This window comes from Meles meles, chromosome 7 (genome assembly GCF_922984935.1).
Source record: "Meles meles chromosome 7, mMelMel3.1 paternal haplotype, whole genome shotgun sequence".
NCBI lineage: Eukaryota > Metazoa > Chordata > Mammalia > Carnivora > Mustelidae > Meles > Meles meles.
In genome coordinates this window covers 38377986-38394955 of record NC_060072.1, presented here as the reverse complement: position 1 = coordinate 38394955, position 16970 = coordinate 38377986, and the positions used below count along the sequence as shown (strand labels likewise).

Here is a 16970-nt window from a genome sequence, read left to right as displayed (position 1 = left end):
TCAGCAAATCCTGTCAGCTCCTCTTCAAAATATGTTTAGAGTCTGAATTCTTCCTTTCATTTCTGCTGCTGTGATCCCCATCAGGCCATCATGATCTGTAGTGTTGACATTGCAATGGCCTACTAATTGCTCTCCCTGTTTGTACCCTTACATCTCTTCACTCTATGATCAGCACAGTAGTTGGAGCGATTGTGTGAAAACATGTTAGAGCCTGTCATTCCTCTGCTCAAAAGAAAGTCCTGCAGGGTGCCTGGGTGGCTTCGTTGGTTTACCATCGAAGCCTTCAGCTCAGGTCATGATCCCAGTGTCTTGGGATGAGTCCTGCATCGGACTCCCTTCTCCCTCTCCCACTCCCCCTGCTTGTGCATGCGTGCTCTCTCTCTCTTTCTCTCTGTCAAATAAAGAAGTAAAATCTTAAAAAAAAAAAAAAAAACAAGAATGTTGTATACAATCTAGCCTTCATTATTTTTTCTCGGACCTCAACTCTTATTAGCTACACTGGCCTCCTAATTATTCTTCAAATATACCAAGGATGGTTCTATCTTAGAGCTTATAATCATGCATTTTTTCCCTGCCAGGAATGCTGTTTTTACAGATATTCCCAAGGTTGGTTCCCCCACTTTCATCAGGAACTTCATGTCTTCTAATCAGTGAGGCCTTCTCTGAATACTCAGTTAAACATTTCAGTATCCCTAGATCATCTTTCTCTTCTTCCTTTCCTTATTTCTCTCCCCAAACACTAATCATCTCAAATACTACATACAATAGTCACTTATACTTTTATTGTATGTAAATACACCAAATGTAAATTACAAAAGGTCAGGGACTTCTGTCCCGTTTATTCATAGTATACCCAGCACCTACCGTAGCACTTGGCACAAATTAGGTGCTCATTAGACATTTACTGAATCCTGAATTAATATGATACATTTAGGAATGAATGAGTTTTCTCTCATTTATTTTCTAATTTTTAAGTGTGACTATTATCATATAATTTTTATAAATTATGTCATTTTCATACAAGTCATTGTTACCATTCTACCTTAGTCTTCTAAGCAAAAGCCTTTTCACACAAGCAGGGAAAGACAAGGTTGAGGAAAGTGCTTACGTCCCTTATTTCATTGTTCTTTCATATTCCTAACCATAACATGCTTGTATTACTTGTTCAATAAATTGTAGTTTCTTAAAAATAAGACATAAGCCTTTTATATCTTGAATCCTTCACACCAGGCTCAGAACCTCACAGATGGTATACAAATAGCAAACTGGTGGTCAATATGAAATCTAATAAGTGACACCAAGTAGGACCTTGTGATTATAGGTGATATGCAGATTTCTTTGTGTATTAATATCAGTGTACTGAATGATGTTCTAGAAAGGGTTTTGTTGAATTTATTTATTTATTTATTTATATTGGTTTTATCAAATGTAAGTATATGCAAGATAAAATAAAAATCAACTAATAATGGGGCACCTGGGTGGCTCAATGGGTTAAGCCTCTGCCTTCGGCTCAGGTCATGATCCCAGGGTCCTGGGATCAAGCCCTGCATCCGGCTCTCTGCTTAGCGGGGAGCCTGCTTCCTCCCTCTCTCTCTGTCTGCCTCTCTGCCTACTTGTGATCTCTGTCAAATAAATAAATAAAATCTTAAAAAAAAAATCAACTAATTAGTAAATTGCTAATTCAGCTAATAGCATTGTTTATTTAGAATTATTATATAATCAATCTTTACTATATATAAGATGAATTTGTGTCTATCCAACATTTAAATGTAAGTATGTCTTTCTTGGGAACTGAATATTAAAACTCAGACCATACCCGGGGAAGTACATAAGGTTAAATGAGCATACAATTTTATTTTGTGCTAATGTTTATATATGAAGCCAAAGTAAGTTTATACGAGATTCTTATGAGTCAGTTTGGGAACAAAACTTGGAATTAATCAAATCACAGTTGTTTTGTCCTCTACCTTTTAGATCAGTGGTCTCTGAAGCATCGCCTTAAGGTTCTGCTCAGTAAATGTGGTACTGCTGATATAAGGGTAGTTGTAATAAGGGATTGCCACTAGATGCATAATAAGGACATATTTTTGAATCCAGTTTTCCTTCTGTTTAACAGTTTTTGGTAGTTCTAACTCTTTTCAATTTTTCTCCTTTAACTTTTAGTTCCTAGTGTTCCCACAAATATTGCTTTTTCTAATGTTCAGTCAACTAGTGCAACATTAACGTGGGTGAGACCTGACAGTATTCTTGGCTACTTCCAAAATTACAAGATCATCACTCAGCTGCGGGCTCAGAAATGCATAGAATGGGATTCTGAAGAATGTGTTGAGTATCAAAAAATTCAATACCTTTATGAAGCTGACTTAACTGAAGAGACAGTGTATGGATTAAAGAAATTTAGATGGTACCGATTCCAAGTGGCTGCCAGCACCAATGCCGGCTATGGCAATGCTTCCAGCTGGATATCTACACAAACCCTTCCTGGTCGTAAGTATTGTCTTCTGTATGTGTTTATACTTCTGCTTTCAAGAAAAAGCTCTTTGAAAGCTTTTCTGCAAAAATCACTCAAAGTATAGTTAATGATTGTTCTTGCAACTTTAGGTTTATGTCTTAAAACTAACTAGCTACTCTACTTGTTTAGACAGCATCATTACTCATAATTAGCTAAATAAATTTCTATGACTTATCCTGAACACTATCTACATGGAATTATAATGGCTTCCATGCAAAGGAAATAAATATATACATATTTATGAAGGAATAAATACATACACTGATATCCGTTGAATTAATGATTTTTACTTAATACAATCACTGGACATGAAAATTACTGAATTAGTCTATAAACTAATACATGTAATAACATTTGTTTTTAATTTAATTGAATCCCAATGGAAAATTCAATTTCAAACATTATTAAAGGCTTTTCTCAGACTTTCAGAGTCATACTGTTCTCTTGCAATAAAGCATTATGGGCCTCTCTTGGAGTATATTACTAGGCTATACTGATTGCCACTGAGCCCCCTTTGTCCATGCCTACATTTTCCCCTTCATATCTAGATGCTCTGCACCTTTTAAGCTATACTTTATAACCTTTTTGGCGACTTTAGGGATACTCACACACACACACCTGCTAAAACAGATCTCCTGGCAAGCAGCTTCTCAGCTTGTGCTATACCTATATAAAATTCGGAGGCAAACAAATACCGGGGGTTCCACTCCTAGCTGGAGATGTGAAGAAGGGAAAAAGCACAGAGAAGAAACATAAAACAATTTCTTAAAAAATTTTCTGTCATTTATCCATCTTTCAGGACTTTCGTATTCAGGAAAGAGCCTTTTAATGCTTCTCCATAGAAATTATTCAAAGTGTACATAAAAATGCTGTTATAACTTTAGTTTTATATTTTAAAACTAACTGGTTACCCTACTTGGTTAGATAAAATGATTAACCATAAGTAAGTAAATACATTTCTATTATTTATACTAAGCAGTATCTACATAGAATTATAATGGCTTCCATGAAATCTAAATAAATTGCAGATCAAATGCTGCAAGCCAGAGCTGCACTTTCTGAAATGCCATTTCCACCCCAAGCCATCCTGAGCAAATTTCAAGTTGCCCAGGTCACCTATTGCAATACCCTCCTGTATAAACCATCCAAATAGGCACCTTTTGTTACCATTCTTCTGTCTTGATTAAGACTGTTACTAGGTGATTCCTTTCAAATCCAAATCTCATTTTCCTAAAAATTTTTGGTACCTATAAGTTGAGTAAACACACACATACAGAGACATTTTCGGTAATAAATAGATGCTGTTATAGGCCTTTATAAATAGAGAAATAAACTTTGATCTAGAGGCCTTATTTTTTAGGTTACTAAATGTATTCCCAGGAGAGTATAGCATAATTTTTGCAGAGTAAATTTCCAGTCCATATTTGTTAATGCAATTCAACATCTGAGATAGAGTCCAAACAACTCAGCTTTCAACACAATTATCCAGCCTCTCCTCCTTGTAGCACTTTGACTCTAGATTTCTGTGATATCTGTCCTTCTTGCTTTTCTCCTGTCTCCCTGGTAGCTCTTTCTCAGTCTCCTTTGCTCATTCCTTTTTAAAATCTAAGTGTTGGGGTGCCCAGATATCTGTATTTAACCCTTTTTTGTATCAACATACAACCCCCAGGAGTTCTTACTTTGATGCGACTTTATCTGCCTACGACTTTAAAGTTTACTGATACGGTAATTATTCTCAAATATCTATTTCTAGCTCTGATTCATCCCTAGAATATAATATACTGATTATATATACAGAATAAAATATACTGATCCCAAATCAGTATATTTACCTGATCAACTGATGTCTTTTGACTCTGTTGCACGTGTGTGTCAAATACACCTTTCAAAATTTAATGTGGTCTAAACACCTAACCTCTCCTCTTCTAACATTGCCTATCTCAGTAAAATGTGCCATTATTCATCTGCTTGCAGAAAATGAAAATCTAGTCAGTGTTCTTTTCCTACTTAACTCTGCCAATGATTTATTTCAACTGTACCATCTAAATACATCCCTCCCTTTGCATTGCTATCATACTAGTCCTATCCTTCATTACTGTTACCACTGCATGAACCTAACTGACCTCCAGAGCTTCTAGGCTGATCTTTTTAAACCTAAATCAGATGCTATCACTTCTTTGTTTAAAGCCATCCAATGGATTTCCATTGCTTTAGAATAAAATTCAAATTTCTTTTTTTTAAGATTTTATTTATTTGTCAAAGAGAGAGAGAGAGAGCACGAGCAAGTGGAGAGGCAGGCAGAAGGAGAAGCAGTCTCCCAGCTGAGCAAGAAGCCCGATGAGGGACTCAATCCCAGAACGTTGGGATCCTGACCTGAGCTGAAGGCAGATGCTTAACCGACTGAGCTACCCAGGCATCCGAAACTCAAATCTCTTAACATGATTCACATGACCTGGCCCTTACCTAACACTCTAACCTCATCCGTAACTACTTTTCCCCTGAGCCATTACTCATCATTCACACAAGACATTTTTTTCTGTTCTTGAACACACTAAACTCCCAGAACTTGGGCCTTTGCACCCCCTGTTCCTTTTGACTGGAATGTTCTTTCACTTCTAGCTCTGCAAGGGCAGCTTCTCATAATGTATACCTCTGTTTAAATGATTCCTACTCAGAATGGATTTCCCTGACCACCCAATCTAAAGTAGCTTTGCAGTCTTTTTCTAGAATATCATGTCATCTAAATGAGCATTTATAAATATGTAATAGCTTTTTATTTTTGTTTGTTTTTAGAATCTGTCTTGACCATTGCTATCTCTTATTGCCTAAAGAATGGTGTCTGGTAAGAGTAGGTGCTCTATTAATATTTCCTAAGTGAGTGAAATTTGATTGAGTAACCTAAAGTGGGTAGGGAAGAATGAACTATTTTCTAGTTCAGATGATACTGAGGATGATAGTGCCATAACACAGAAAAGAAAAAAAAAATGGAAAAATCATATTTGGATTGGGTTTAGTCAGTAACCATGGTTATTTTGAATCTGTTGGATTTGAGAAGAAGTAACTCTTCTAATACAATTAACTAGAAAACAGAAATACATGCTTAGAGATAAGAATGTAGGAAAAACTCGGGACTTTAGTTGCATCAGCATGGGAAAATCACAAATGAAGATTTGACTAAAAAGTGTGACACTGACTGGGGCACCTGGGTGGCTCAGTGAGTTAAGTGTCTGCCTTCGGCTCAGGTCACTATCCCAGGGTCCTCAGATTGAGCCCCTAGTTGGGCTCCTTGCTCGATGGGGAGTGTGCTTCTCCCTTTGCCCCTCCCCCTGCTCATGCACACATGCGTGTGCACCTCCTATTCTCTCTCTCTCTCAAATAAAAAATAAAATCTTAAAAAAAAAAAATGGGACATTGACTGAATGAATAAACTTTAAGGTCCCGAGGCAACTGGAAGTTACCTAAAGGGGTTCTGTAATGAATGAAGCAGGCTGAGGTAAGGCAATTGGGGGTGGTGGAAACTGACAAATTAACAGAGAATGTGCTATCTAAAGGCTTATTACTGTCCAATAGATCATGCTATTAGGACTTCTGATGTTTTCAGAGAAACAGGAAATTTAGATTTTTTTTTTAAATGTGAAAACAGTTTCTTGCTTGTGACTTTTTTTTTTTTTTAATTTAAAATCATTTAAGGGGCACCTGGGTGGCTCAGTGGGTTAAAGCCTCTGCCTTTGACTCAGATCATGATCTCAGGGTCCTGGGATCAAGCCCCACTTCTGGCTCTCTGCTCAGTAGGGAGCCTGCTTCCTCCTCTCTCTCTGCCTACTTGTGATCTCTCTCTCTGTCAAATAAATAAATAAAATCTTTTTAAAAAATCATTTAATAAACATATAATGTATTTTTATCCCCAGGGGTGTGAGGCGAACCATAAGAGACTATGGACTCTGAAAAACAACCTGAGGGTTTTGAAGGGTCAGGGGTGGGAGGTTGGGGGAACAGGTGGTGGGTAATAGGGAGGGCACGTTTTGCATGGAGCACTGGGTGTTGTGCAAAAACAATGAACACTGTTACGCTGAAAAAATAAATTAAAAAAATAAAAAAGAGAAAAAAAATCGTTTAATAGTTCAAACTAAATACATCTGTAGCCCCGATCTGGCCTGTGGACAGCTACTTTGGAGACTTTAATTAAAATAGACCTTCTGTCTGCACTGAGGGTCTGAGGATTCAGACGCTGAGGATTCGCACCCTGACACTGAGGTTTCCCATCCTATTCCTTACCATCATCTCACTTGGATGGTACCTGCTTTTACCTCCTACAGTGAGCCAGCAAGTGGATTTTCTGGATGCATCATCTCTTCAAGTACTCTAGACATAATGATAGATGTTCAATTAGCATAAAATGATAATTAAAATGATTAACTCAGAATCTGCTAAATGAAACTGCAAAGCTAAGTTTTTAAGGACTCTCACATTCTTAATTTGAAAATTTGGGAATTTTTCCATTTGAATGTCATTGCTTCTACCCTAGTCTCTCCTCCTCCTTAACATCCCATTTTAGATCTGTGATCAACTGACTAGAATTTGGTCATTTTCAATTTCCTACTTCACTGTTTTGCTCATTTTGGTCTAAAGGAATAATGGTAGAGTATTGCAAACTTTTCACAATCAGCATGAGCTTTTTTTTTTTTTTTTTTAAGTATTACTTTCCTGGTTTTAGCAGGATGACTCCCTTTGTCATTGGTGGTTTGTTGGTTGGCCAGTTCTTGATGCAATGGAGAAAGTTATCTTGGCTTGGCTTTTCTTTACCCCAGTTTCCAGGTCTTTACTTGATGACTAATTCACAGAGTGCCTGTCTAAAAAGCACTAGTTTGTCTTTTATCTGGTACTATTCTTCTCCCTGGATCTAATCTCATTGCCACAATTTGAATTTGCCATCAGAGAATACTTGTGTATGAAGCTGTTTATCAATATATAAGTAGGTTGTCTATACTAATCCTTTTCCCTTCCTCTTTTTCTTTCTGCTTGAGAGCTGATTTTCTACTCTGTTATTTATCAGTAGAATAAAAAATTTTTCCTATTTTAGTTCCAGAGGATACATGGAAAGTGCCTTCCTGCCACTGTGATTTGGAGAGAAAAGTAAAAGGTTTATATATTTCAGAATTTGTGACAACAGACATATGATTTTTCTTGGCATTTGTAGACTTACTAGCTTTTCATCTGAGTATATGTGTGGGAATCATGTATAACTATGAGAACGAGAATGAGTTGGTTACCCCTTTTTGTCTCAGAATGGAAAAGACATTTTTTCTGAATTCTGTATTTGCATATATATATATATATATACACATATATGCATACATATATGTCTGAATTTCATAATTGTACAGCAAGAGAAAAGTTTTATTTATTATATTAAGCCCAGGAGAGATCATCTGAGATTGTACTTGATACGAAAGACAAAAAGACACGATACATATTATTGCCAGATAATATATACAGAGAACTAACATATCATATAAGAATAAAATAAATTAGGTGGCTCAGTCAGTTAAGTGTCTGCCTTCAGCTCAGGTCATGATCCTGGGGTCCAGAGATTGAGTCCCACATCGGCTCCCTGCAGAGCGAGGAGTCTGCTTCTCCCTCCTCTGTCCCTGCTCATGTGCTCTCTCACTTTCTCTCTCAAATAAGTAAATAAAATCTTTAAAAAAAAGAATAAAATAAAATAGTCCAGCAACAAAAATCTTGTTAAGCAGTAATGCTTTTAAGATAAAAAATATGTAGTATTTATTCTGAATATTTAAAGATGAAAAGTATTAAAGACCTTTTACAAACATAAAAAGTAATCCGAATGAAGAAAATTAATATTTTGTATAGTCATTATTCAAAAAAGTGTTATGTTGTTTCATAATCCCATGTAAGAAGATAAAATGATGAAAACGAACAGTTTCTCTCAATGATAGGAAAGACTAAACGACAATATAAATTAATACAAATCACTATTTCATATGTGTGCATTTATAATGGCATGGAGTTGCACAGAAGCATTTAGTAATGGACCCTCATATCAAAGCCTGGAGATTCTAAATAAGGAGCTAGAAATTGATGGCTAGTTTGATATCAACTTTTTCAAAATTCTGAATTCAAAATTCAAAAATTGAATAACTCTAAAAGACCACCCAGTCTGAATAATAAATATTGTAAAACATTCTGAAATGGCTTGTAGAATAAGAAAATATGTAGTATTCTCTCTCTCTCTCTGAGCTCATAAGGAGGAGTACCCAAATGAAGATTCAGGGAGCAAAGTTAGAATGCGAACTAAGAATTAAATTGAGGTACTTTCTGCATTTGAATCTACTACTGTAAACTAGAGTGAAGAAAGGGAACAATATTCAGCCAACTCAAGCTAACATTTCTTTCTCCCACATACTCTGATCTAGATAATTGAAGCCAAATTGCTTTTCTCCTTAAGTCATCTGTATAATAGCCATAACTCTCTACTTCATGCTGAGTGTGTATAGATACAAACATAATCACAAAAATTACAAATGGCAGAAATATTTAACTTGAGACATTAAAGTCTTGCAGATTATTTTACTCATCTCTTTTTTTCTGAGTGTCCTTATACTCAAAAGCCATTTGAGTTGTGTGTGGAGGAGGAATGTAGAATGGAAAGCTGTTAAATATCTCCATGGTGCACAATAAGTGCTTATAATGCTGAGGAAACGTACAACTTTAAAAGAGTGTGGGTGTGAAATTAGTATGGAATGAAATGAGACTCTCATAATGTGCATCTCCTATAGACCACCAGGACTGGAAGACAGCAAGAAAGGAAAATTCCTGGGGTAACACTTAGGTTGTGAAAACCACAGGATACCATACTCATGAGGAATTTTAACTACCCAAACATCTGTTAGGTTAAAAAAAAAAATTCAACAAAACATGCCTCATCAAAGAGGCTTCCAAGGAATGCAACTTTATGATCTAAAAAGAAAAAAAAAAAAACTAAATAAGGGGCAAAATATGCCTTAACAACTTTTAAAAATAAGAAGTGTTTACTGAGTTACTATGTATTCAGTTATTTTCCTTAATTTATTTTAAATGGTGTAATGCACTTATACTGTGATAATTGCTATCTAACAAAGGTAGATGTTATCCCTTCTATAAAGAAGCAATTATATAAAGATAAGAAGAGATGTTAGCCATAAATAAATAGGAAAATATAATCCAAGACATAAAGAAACCCATTTGGTGGCAATGAATTTTTAGAATGGCTCTAACCTGCTGCCACTAGAGGAAATGAATATAATTTATTCTAGACGTGATGGTTGTACTTCTGTGAAATTCGTTAGATGCTGTTGAAGCCTTCTCAGTCAGTTGCCTGAGACTCCCAAATGTGTAGTTCAAGAGGACATCTCTCTTCTAGGCTGTAGGTTGAGGTTACTAGCATGACTGCTTAGGTTTCCACAGACATGTCAGACCCCATACATATTACCACTGCCCACCCCACCCCCCGCCCCACTGCAAACCTTGCCTGCCTGTGTGTTCACTGTCTCAGTGCACTGTACTATTGTTCACTTAATTGTTCATGCCAGCCACCCTAGAATTGTTTTATTTCTAGCCGCCTTCCATCCCTGACCCCAAGTCCATACCTGAGTCTCATTGAAGTTACCTTCTAAGTACTTTGTGAACTTCTTTATTTTCCTCTGTTAAACATCTCTAAATCCAAACTCTTAAAATTAATTTCCTGCATTATTACAAAAGATAGCCAAGTGATCTTTCCAGTCCCATTTTCTCCATCTTCCACCTGAACTCACTTTTGAATACACCTGTCTGACCATGTTACTGCCCTGCTTAAAATCCTTAAATTTTCTATTTTCCTGTGGCATAAAAATCATAGTTTTTACTGTGTTGTATAAGGTAGGTCATCTGTGATTTTGCTTACATTTCCCTTGGTCTTTCTCTTTTGGGCTCCAGAATCTTTGCTATTCTTTCTCACTGTCCTTTCTGTGGGTCTTATTTTTGTTTTGTTTTGTTTTGTTTTTTGTTTTTTGAGAGCAGCTTCCTTTTCTTTATATATCACACCATATATATATATGTATATGATATATACATATCTGTATATATATATGTATATCATATATACATATACGGTGATATATATATCACCATCTCTTTTGCAAACCCTTCTATGAGTTCCTCTCTCCACTCCCACATCTTGAAAATTGTTTCTCAAATACCAAATATTTTGCTTCATAATTGCTTTTCTCTCCCTCTTTTGTGGAACTATGAGCTCCTTAAAAGCAGAGATGAATAGGGGTGTCTAGGTGGTGCTGTCAGCTAAGCATCAGAAACTAAGAGGTTTCAGCTCAGGTCATGATTTCAGGGTCTTGAGGTCAAGCCCCACACTGGGCTCCACAAGTTGCATGGAGTCTGCTTAAGTCTCTTCTTCTCCCCCTCCCACTCGTGTACTCTCTCCCCCCTCAAATAAATAATCTTTTAAAAAAAAGCAGAGATAACTAGGTGATCATGTCTTTTGTATGTTTCTACCCTCCATGCCTACTTAGTATCTAAGATTAAATGATATGGCATTAGGACTCGTGGAAGGCATTTGACTTAATGTAGAAATATATCAATGCCAAAATTCTCCATTACAAAATAATTCATACTAATTCTTTTCTTCATTTTTTTCTATAATTTGCCTTTCAAATACTTACATAGTTATAGCCAAAATTAAAAGTCTCCCAGTTATTGTCCATGTTGAACATGTTTAGCTTCTTTTATTTCGTGGAGCCAGTCTATTTTATATTGCTGATATTGTTTTTATTTTTCCTTATCATTAGCATAGGAAGCATGAATTCTGCACTTAGGAAAGAATTATGCACGTGATAAATTGAGAAATATTTCAAACAATAAAGAAAAATGGTGCATGCCTATTTCAAAGCATTAACAGTATCTATATGATTAACTGAGAGAATTAGCTTACCGTATTTGTATAGCAAAGTGGGATCATAATAGATTGATAGTCCATGAAGAAAACAAGAGAGAACAATGTCTAAATTTGGGCTGCTAAATATGATTACAAAGAAAAGATATTTGGGTGAAATCACAATTTAAAACAAAATAGTAAGCCCATAAAATTGAGGAATTTAATAGAGCAGTCAACTATATATTTAACTCAGAAGAGCTTTTGTCAGATTATTAAACAACTTATCAGAGTTTAAATAAAAAAAATTTAAATTCTATTGCATAAGCACATAGAGCATGTTTTTCAGCAAAATCATTAAAAATCAAAGGATGTTATAAAGATCATAAATTTTTTTTAAATCATTAATATTAAGAAGGACTGGTTATCATAGGGGGAAAAATGAGAAAAAAAAATCTTTCCCCTAAGTGTAGCTACCTGTATTTTATCTTTCAATGATAAATGAATTCTCTCACTTTTCATCTCAAACTTCAAATCTCATAGTGAATTGAGTTTATTTGGACTCTTCTGAGATTTTTTTTTTCTTGTTTCAAAAAGAAGTGTGATGTTAATGGCTTGATTCTTTGTTACTTGCAGCTCCTTTTTCTTCTGCATTACTAAGGAAGTGGGGAGAATTCTGATTTGATTATGGAAAACTCTCAAATCTGAAAAGACCATATAATTGCTATACCTGGTAGTTTGGGGCACTTTTGGGTTGGACCCAACAGCTGAACTAAGAGCCCTTTGCTGGGTTGTTAAAAATAATGACAATAGCCAAGCTTATCAAGTGTTATATGCTGGTTCTGTTCTAAGAACTTTACACACGTTGATTCATTCATGAACCTCATTTATTTCTAGGGTAGAGTCTGTGATCTTAGATCTGAAATAGGACTCGGGCAAAGCCTCCTGGTGATATGAAAGTACCACAAAAAAGAAGCAGAGAGGGACACCTGGGTGGCTCAGTCAGTTAGGCATCTGCCTTCAGCTCAGGCCATGATCCCAGGGTCCTAGGATCAAGTCCCTCATAGGGCTCCCTCCTCAGTGGAGAGTCTGCTTCTCCCTCTGCTTTTGCCCCTCCCCCTGCTCCTTCTCTCTCTCTCCCTCTCTCTCCCTCAGTCACTCTTGCTCTCTCAGATAAATAAAATCTTTAAAAAAAAGAAGCAGAGAGGTACTAAGTGGGATTACAAAGAGAAGCTATCCTGTTAAAAAGTAACTTAAAGGAAATACTAGTAAGTATTTAAAATTAAACTATTTGCTAAAGCATCCAATTCAATATTTAGTGTCAAAAAAAGCTTTTGCCAAACCTTAAGAAAGTTTTCCAGAATATAAATAAAAATGCTTTGAAATCCCATTGGCTTGAACAAATGCAATGTCTTTTACAGCAAAAGCACGAAGAACCAAACTATTAAAAGAAATTTTAAGGATAATCACTACTAATCACTACTAACTTCGACAACTGGGACTAAAACAGACCTGGAGATATTAGACAAGCTTCTAGTATGTAATCCCACCATTTCCATTCCCAAATAGTTTGGATGGGACTTTTATTCAAAACTACACTTCAGTTTCTTTTCTCTTTGCTGATACACCTGATAGTTATCTTACCCACATATAATGACTGGAAGGATGAAATAGGGACATTTATCTTGGTCCCAATACTCTATTGTGGTGATGGCCTCATCTGATATGCTGATAGCCCTATCTGTATTATTCCAGGTGGTTCCCTCGCAGAGTTTCTGTGTTCTTAGGGCACACAAGGGCCTATTATTACTGTGGGAACTTTGGGAATGGGAGGGAGTGACAGTAGGGAGAAACCTTGCTGTAATTTATCCAGAATTAAAATAAATGGAAGGTAGGAGGAGACCAGTCCGTGGAGTGTGTATCGGCTGGATGCACATTTCCCTGTTTATAACCACCAGCTCCCAAGCCCTCCTCCACTGCTTCCCTAGCCCTCACAGGGGCAGTAATTTAATTCCTTCCCAGGCTTCTGATTCAGTTAGATCTGGGGTGCGACTTCAGAATTTGCTTTTCTAACAACTTCCCAGGTAATATTGATACTGCTTGTGTGGAGTTCGCGTTTTGAGAACCACTGTCACAGGAATTTATTTTATAAACGTGATGGTATTCTAGAAAAAGATGTATTACCTGATCCTAAAAGCAATAGTACTAATATTAGAATATTTTTATTCTTACCGGCATGGTTAGTGTTGGAAATGAGAGTTTTTTGTATTTTTGTATTTTGAATTTTTTTCAATGTAAGCCAGACTGAAATGACTCAAAAAATTACTCATTACACATCACAGAAAATGGTCATTCAGTGAGGTCTAATACTATAAGCATCCATGAATCATTCTCAGTACTCATCAAACAGTCTGATTAAACACATTCTTGGGCTTATGGTATTTGCCTTTGTGATGCCATCTTGCTGTTAGAAAATCTAACTATAAAACAAAATTAAGGTCCTGTAGAATGATAGGAAATATTTTATACACCAATTATATTGTCCTATACTAGGCAGTGAGACCACTGCCTTTAGGGCTTTAGGGAAATATTGAGCCTCAGGGAAGGATAGCTGATTAGTGCAGTGCTGTAACCGATACCATGTATCCTGGGATGCTCTTGACCTGATGCATGTAGTCAATCTAATTGCTGAACTTCTTCAGGTTGCTTGATAAGCTGAATTATTGAAAATTCAAGGAATCTACTCAAACCACCCAACCAATTAGATTTCCTCTAGGCCTGAGAGACAAGTAAAACTTAAAGCTAATTCTTCCAGGGGCACCTGGGTGGCTCAGTTTGTTAAGTGACTGCCTTCAGCTCAGGTCATGATCCCAGAGTCCTGGGATCGAGTCCCACATCAGGCTCCCTGCTCCTTGGAGAATCTTCTCCCTCTGACTTTCTCCCCTCTCATGCTCTCTCTCACTGTTTCTCTCTCAAATAAATAAATAAAATCTTAAAAAAAAAATCTAATTCTTCCAGGTGTGCTGAATCAAAGCCAACTCACAGTCCTAGGGGCTAATACTTGTATAAGCTAAGAAAGAATGGAGTCCCTCACGCAGTGATGATAGTAGCTAGGAATGTGGTAGTCTACTCTACGAAATCCTGAAACCAAAATACCCGGAAGGATAGGCCCTTGAAATAACTTTAAGCTCAACTTCAATCCAAATAGATACACAGGCAATTTAAATAACATGTGTGCAGAGCTCAAGATTTTCTGTCTTGTGAGTTGTTGTCAAATCATTTGTTTATTTATGTTTATTCTTATAGGAAAATCAGGATTTTGTGGTGTACTAAAAAACTCAGTATTTTCTACATTTTTCATCATTAAATGTGTGGGGATCTGCAGAAGGCAAAGTTACTAATAAGTCTTTGAATGTGCTTATTTTGAAAGTATAGTATTAGACACACCAAAATATCTGGTTCTTAATCAAACTGGCATAGACTTGGGGGCATTAAAGCTCTTATACGTATGAGGCAAAATGATGGTCTATCCAGACTCACCTTTCAGCTAACACACTTAGCATGGGGACACAGATGGATGGGAAAGATGACCCTGACCCACATAAGACCCACATTCCTGTGCAAGGATAGAAGCATGATAATCAGGAAATGATGGTTGTTAGTTACAGAAAATGCATTATTGTGAAAACCAGGGGAAAAGTGCTTATGAGAGGAAGTGATTGGATTATGGGGAATGAGAGAATAAAGATAGATCATTCCTACTGAGTAAATTGCTGTGATTTATAAGAGAAAGGGTATAGTGATATCTTGGCCCATTACTGACTAGATTCATTTCACAAACAATCCTAAATCAGAGTGTGACAGTTTATGGGGAGACAAACAAAGTCTCCAAAGATGCTTATATGTTACTAAGCTTTTAAACTGGCATATTTTCATCTCCCCACATCTTTAGTGCTTTAAGCTTCCTTGGTTTTGCTGATTGGCATTTGTAGTTTTAATTTTGCATTCTCCTTTATATGACTTTAGTAATAGTTTACTACACATTGGAATAAAAGAGAAAAAAATACTCATATATCTTATTATGTATTTTTGGAATTTTGATCATTTCCAAAAGAATATTACCTAAAAAAAATTTGAAAATATCATATGCTTTAAAGTACACTATAATGTTTGGACAATATTAAAAGAATGGATATTGTTTTCTAATAGACAAGCATTTTGGTATTCTATGTATTTCTCTTAAATTATCTGTGAATTAAATGATTATCTTTAATTGTTTTATACATGTAAGAATCAATTATATGCATATTATATATTCTTATATCAGTTTAGTAATGTGTGTGTTTACTTTTATTTTTTTAATGCAGATTTAGGGGTTCTGATATCATTATATTCTAATTTTTCAGAATACAGATTGATATACTACCTTTCTAAGAGAAATTTTCACAAAGGATTCAACACAGGAAACATTGTATAAAGAAAGCAATTTCATCAGATTCACTAAAAATGCAAATGTTGTTTAGAGTGCTTCTTAAAAAAGAAAAAAAGAAAAAGTCTTTGAGAAAAGTTCAAGAAATGGCATTAAAGCACAGCTCAGCAAGGGGCTAAATACCTTGTCTTTTTTAAAATAATGATTGATTGTTGTATAGAACTGAAAATGTTTAGTAGTCCAATTGGTTAGTGTCTGCCATGAATGATCTTTAAATGTCGCTTTTCTCTCAACTCTGCTTGGGGTAGCAGACCCTCCCTGATGAGGGCTTGATTACTAGTATTTAAGGAATGATTGCAGGGTTGACATTTTCCTATGAAAGATAAGAGTTGGAAGTACGGGTTCATACTGCTTTCTGAGCTGGTCTACAGACATACTTGCAAAATTGGCCAAGGTTTCCCTTGGGAAATGATTTTGGATCTGCCCGCACTTGAGACCCGAAAGACCCAAACTACAGAGCAGGAGAGACATAGACGTATTTCCTTGGGAATATTTCTAAAAACAGGTGACCATCAACATAGTCACAGAAAATTATCAGGAAACTGTCTGTGATATTTGTTAGTAATGTACCATCTTGCTTGCCTGCGACAGGAGTTTGGTTTAAAAGTTAGTCCCAATAGTCATTGAATTGGTATACGTTATAGAGGTGTATGAATTAGATTCTGGAGGTAATATTTCCTCTTTGGATCTAATTAAGTTTGACTCATCTTTCTGGTATGTGTTAGACATCAAGTGTCAAAATCTATAGAGGCTCCTTTAGGCCCCGTAGTGAAAATACACTATGGCATTGTCTTTTTACCCATGACAGCAGTTCTTACAAAGACCCTAACATGACCTTAAAGGCCCTACACAAACTGGTTCCCATTTCCTCTCTTACTCTCATTATTACCTGGCTTCAGCCTCACTGGAGTCCTTGTTATTCCTAAAAATTGACCAGGCAAAATCCTGCCTCAGGGCCTTTGCATTAGCCAGCGTCTTGTCTTTGACACTCTTCCTTCAAACATTCCCATGCTTCTTTACCTCCTTCAAATCTTTGTTTTAATGTCAGC

General features: G+C 36.1%; 1 protein-coding gene across 1 annotated transcript in view; it reads left to right on the top strand.

Moving 5' to 3' along the window:
* Positions 1–16970, top strand: part of PTPRQ (protein tyrosine phosphatase receptor type Q) — a 196893-nt gene that overhangs the window by 102225 nt on the left and 77698 nt on the right. The window contains exon 26 of the mRNA XM_046012882.1: positions 2164–2487. Coding sequence (XP_045868838.1) covers positions 2164–2487 — 324 coding nt within the window. The remainder of the gene's footprint in view (positions 1–2163; positions 2488–16970) is intronic.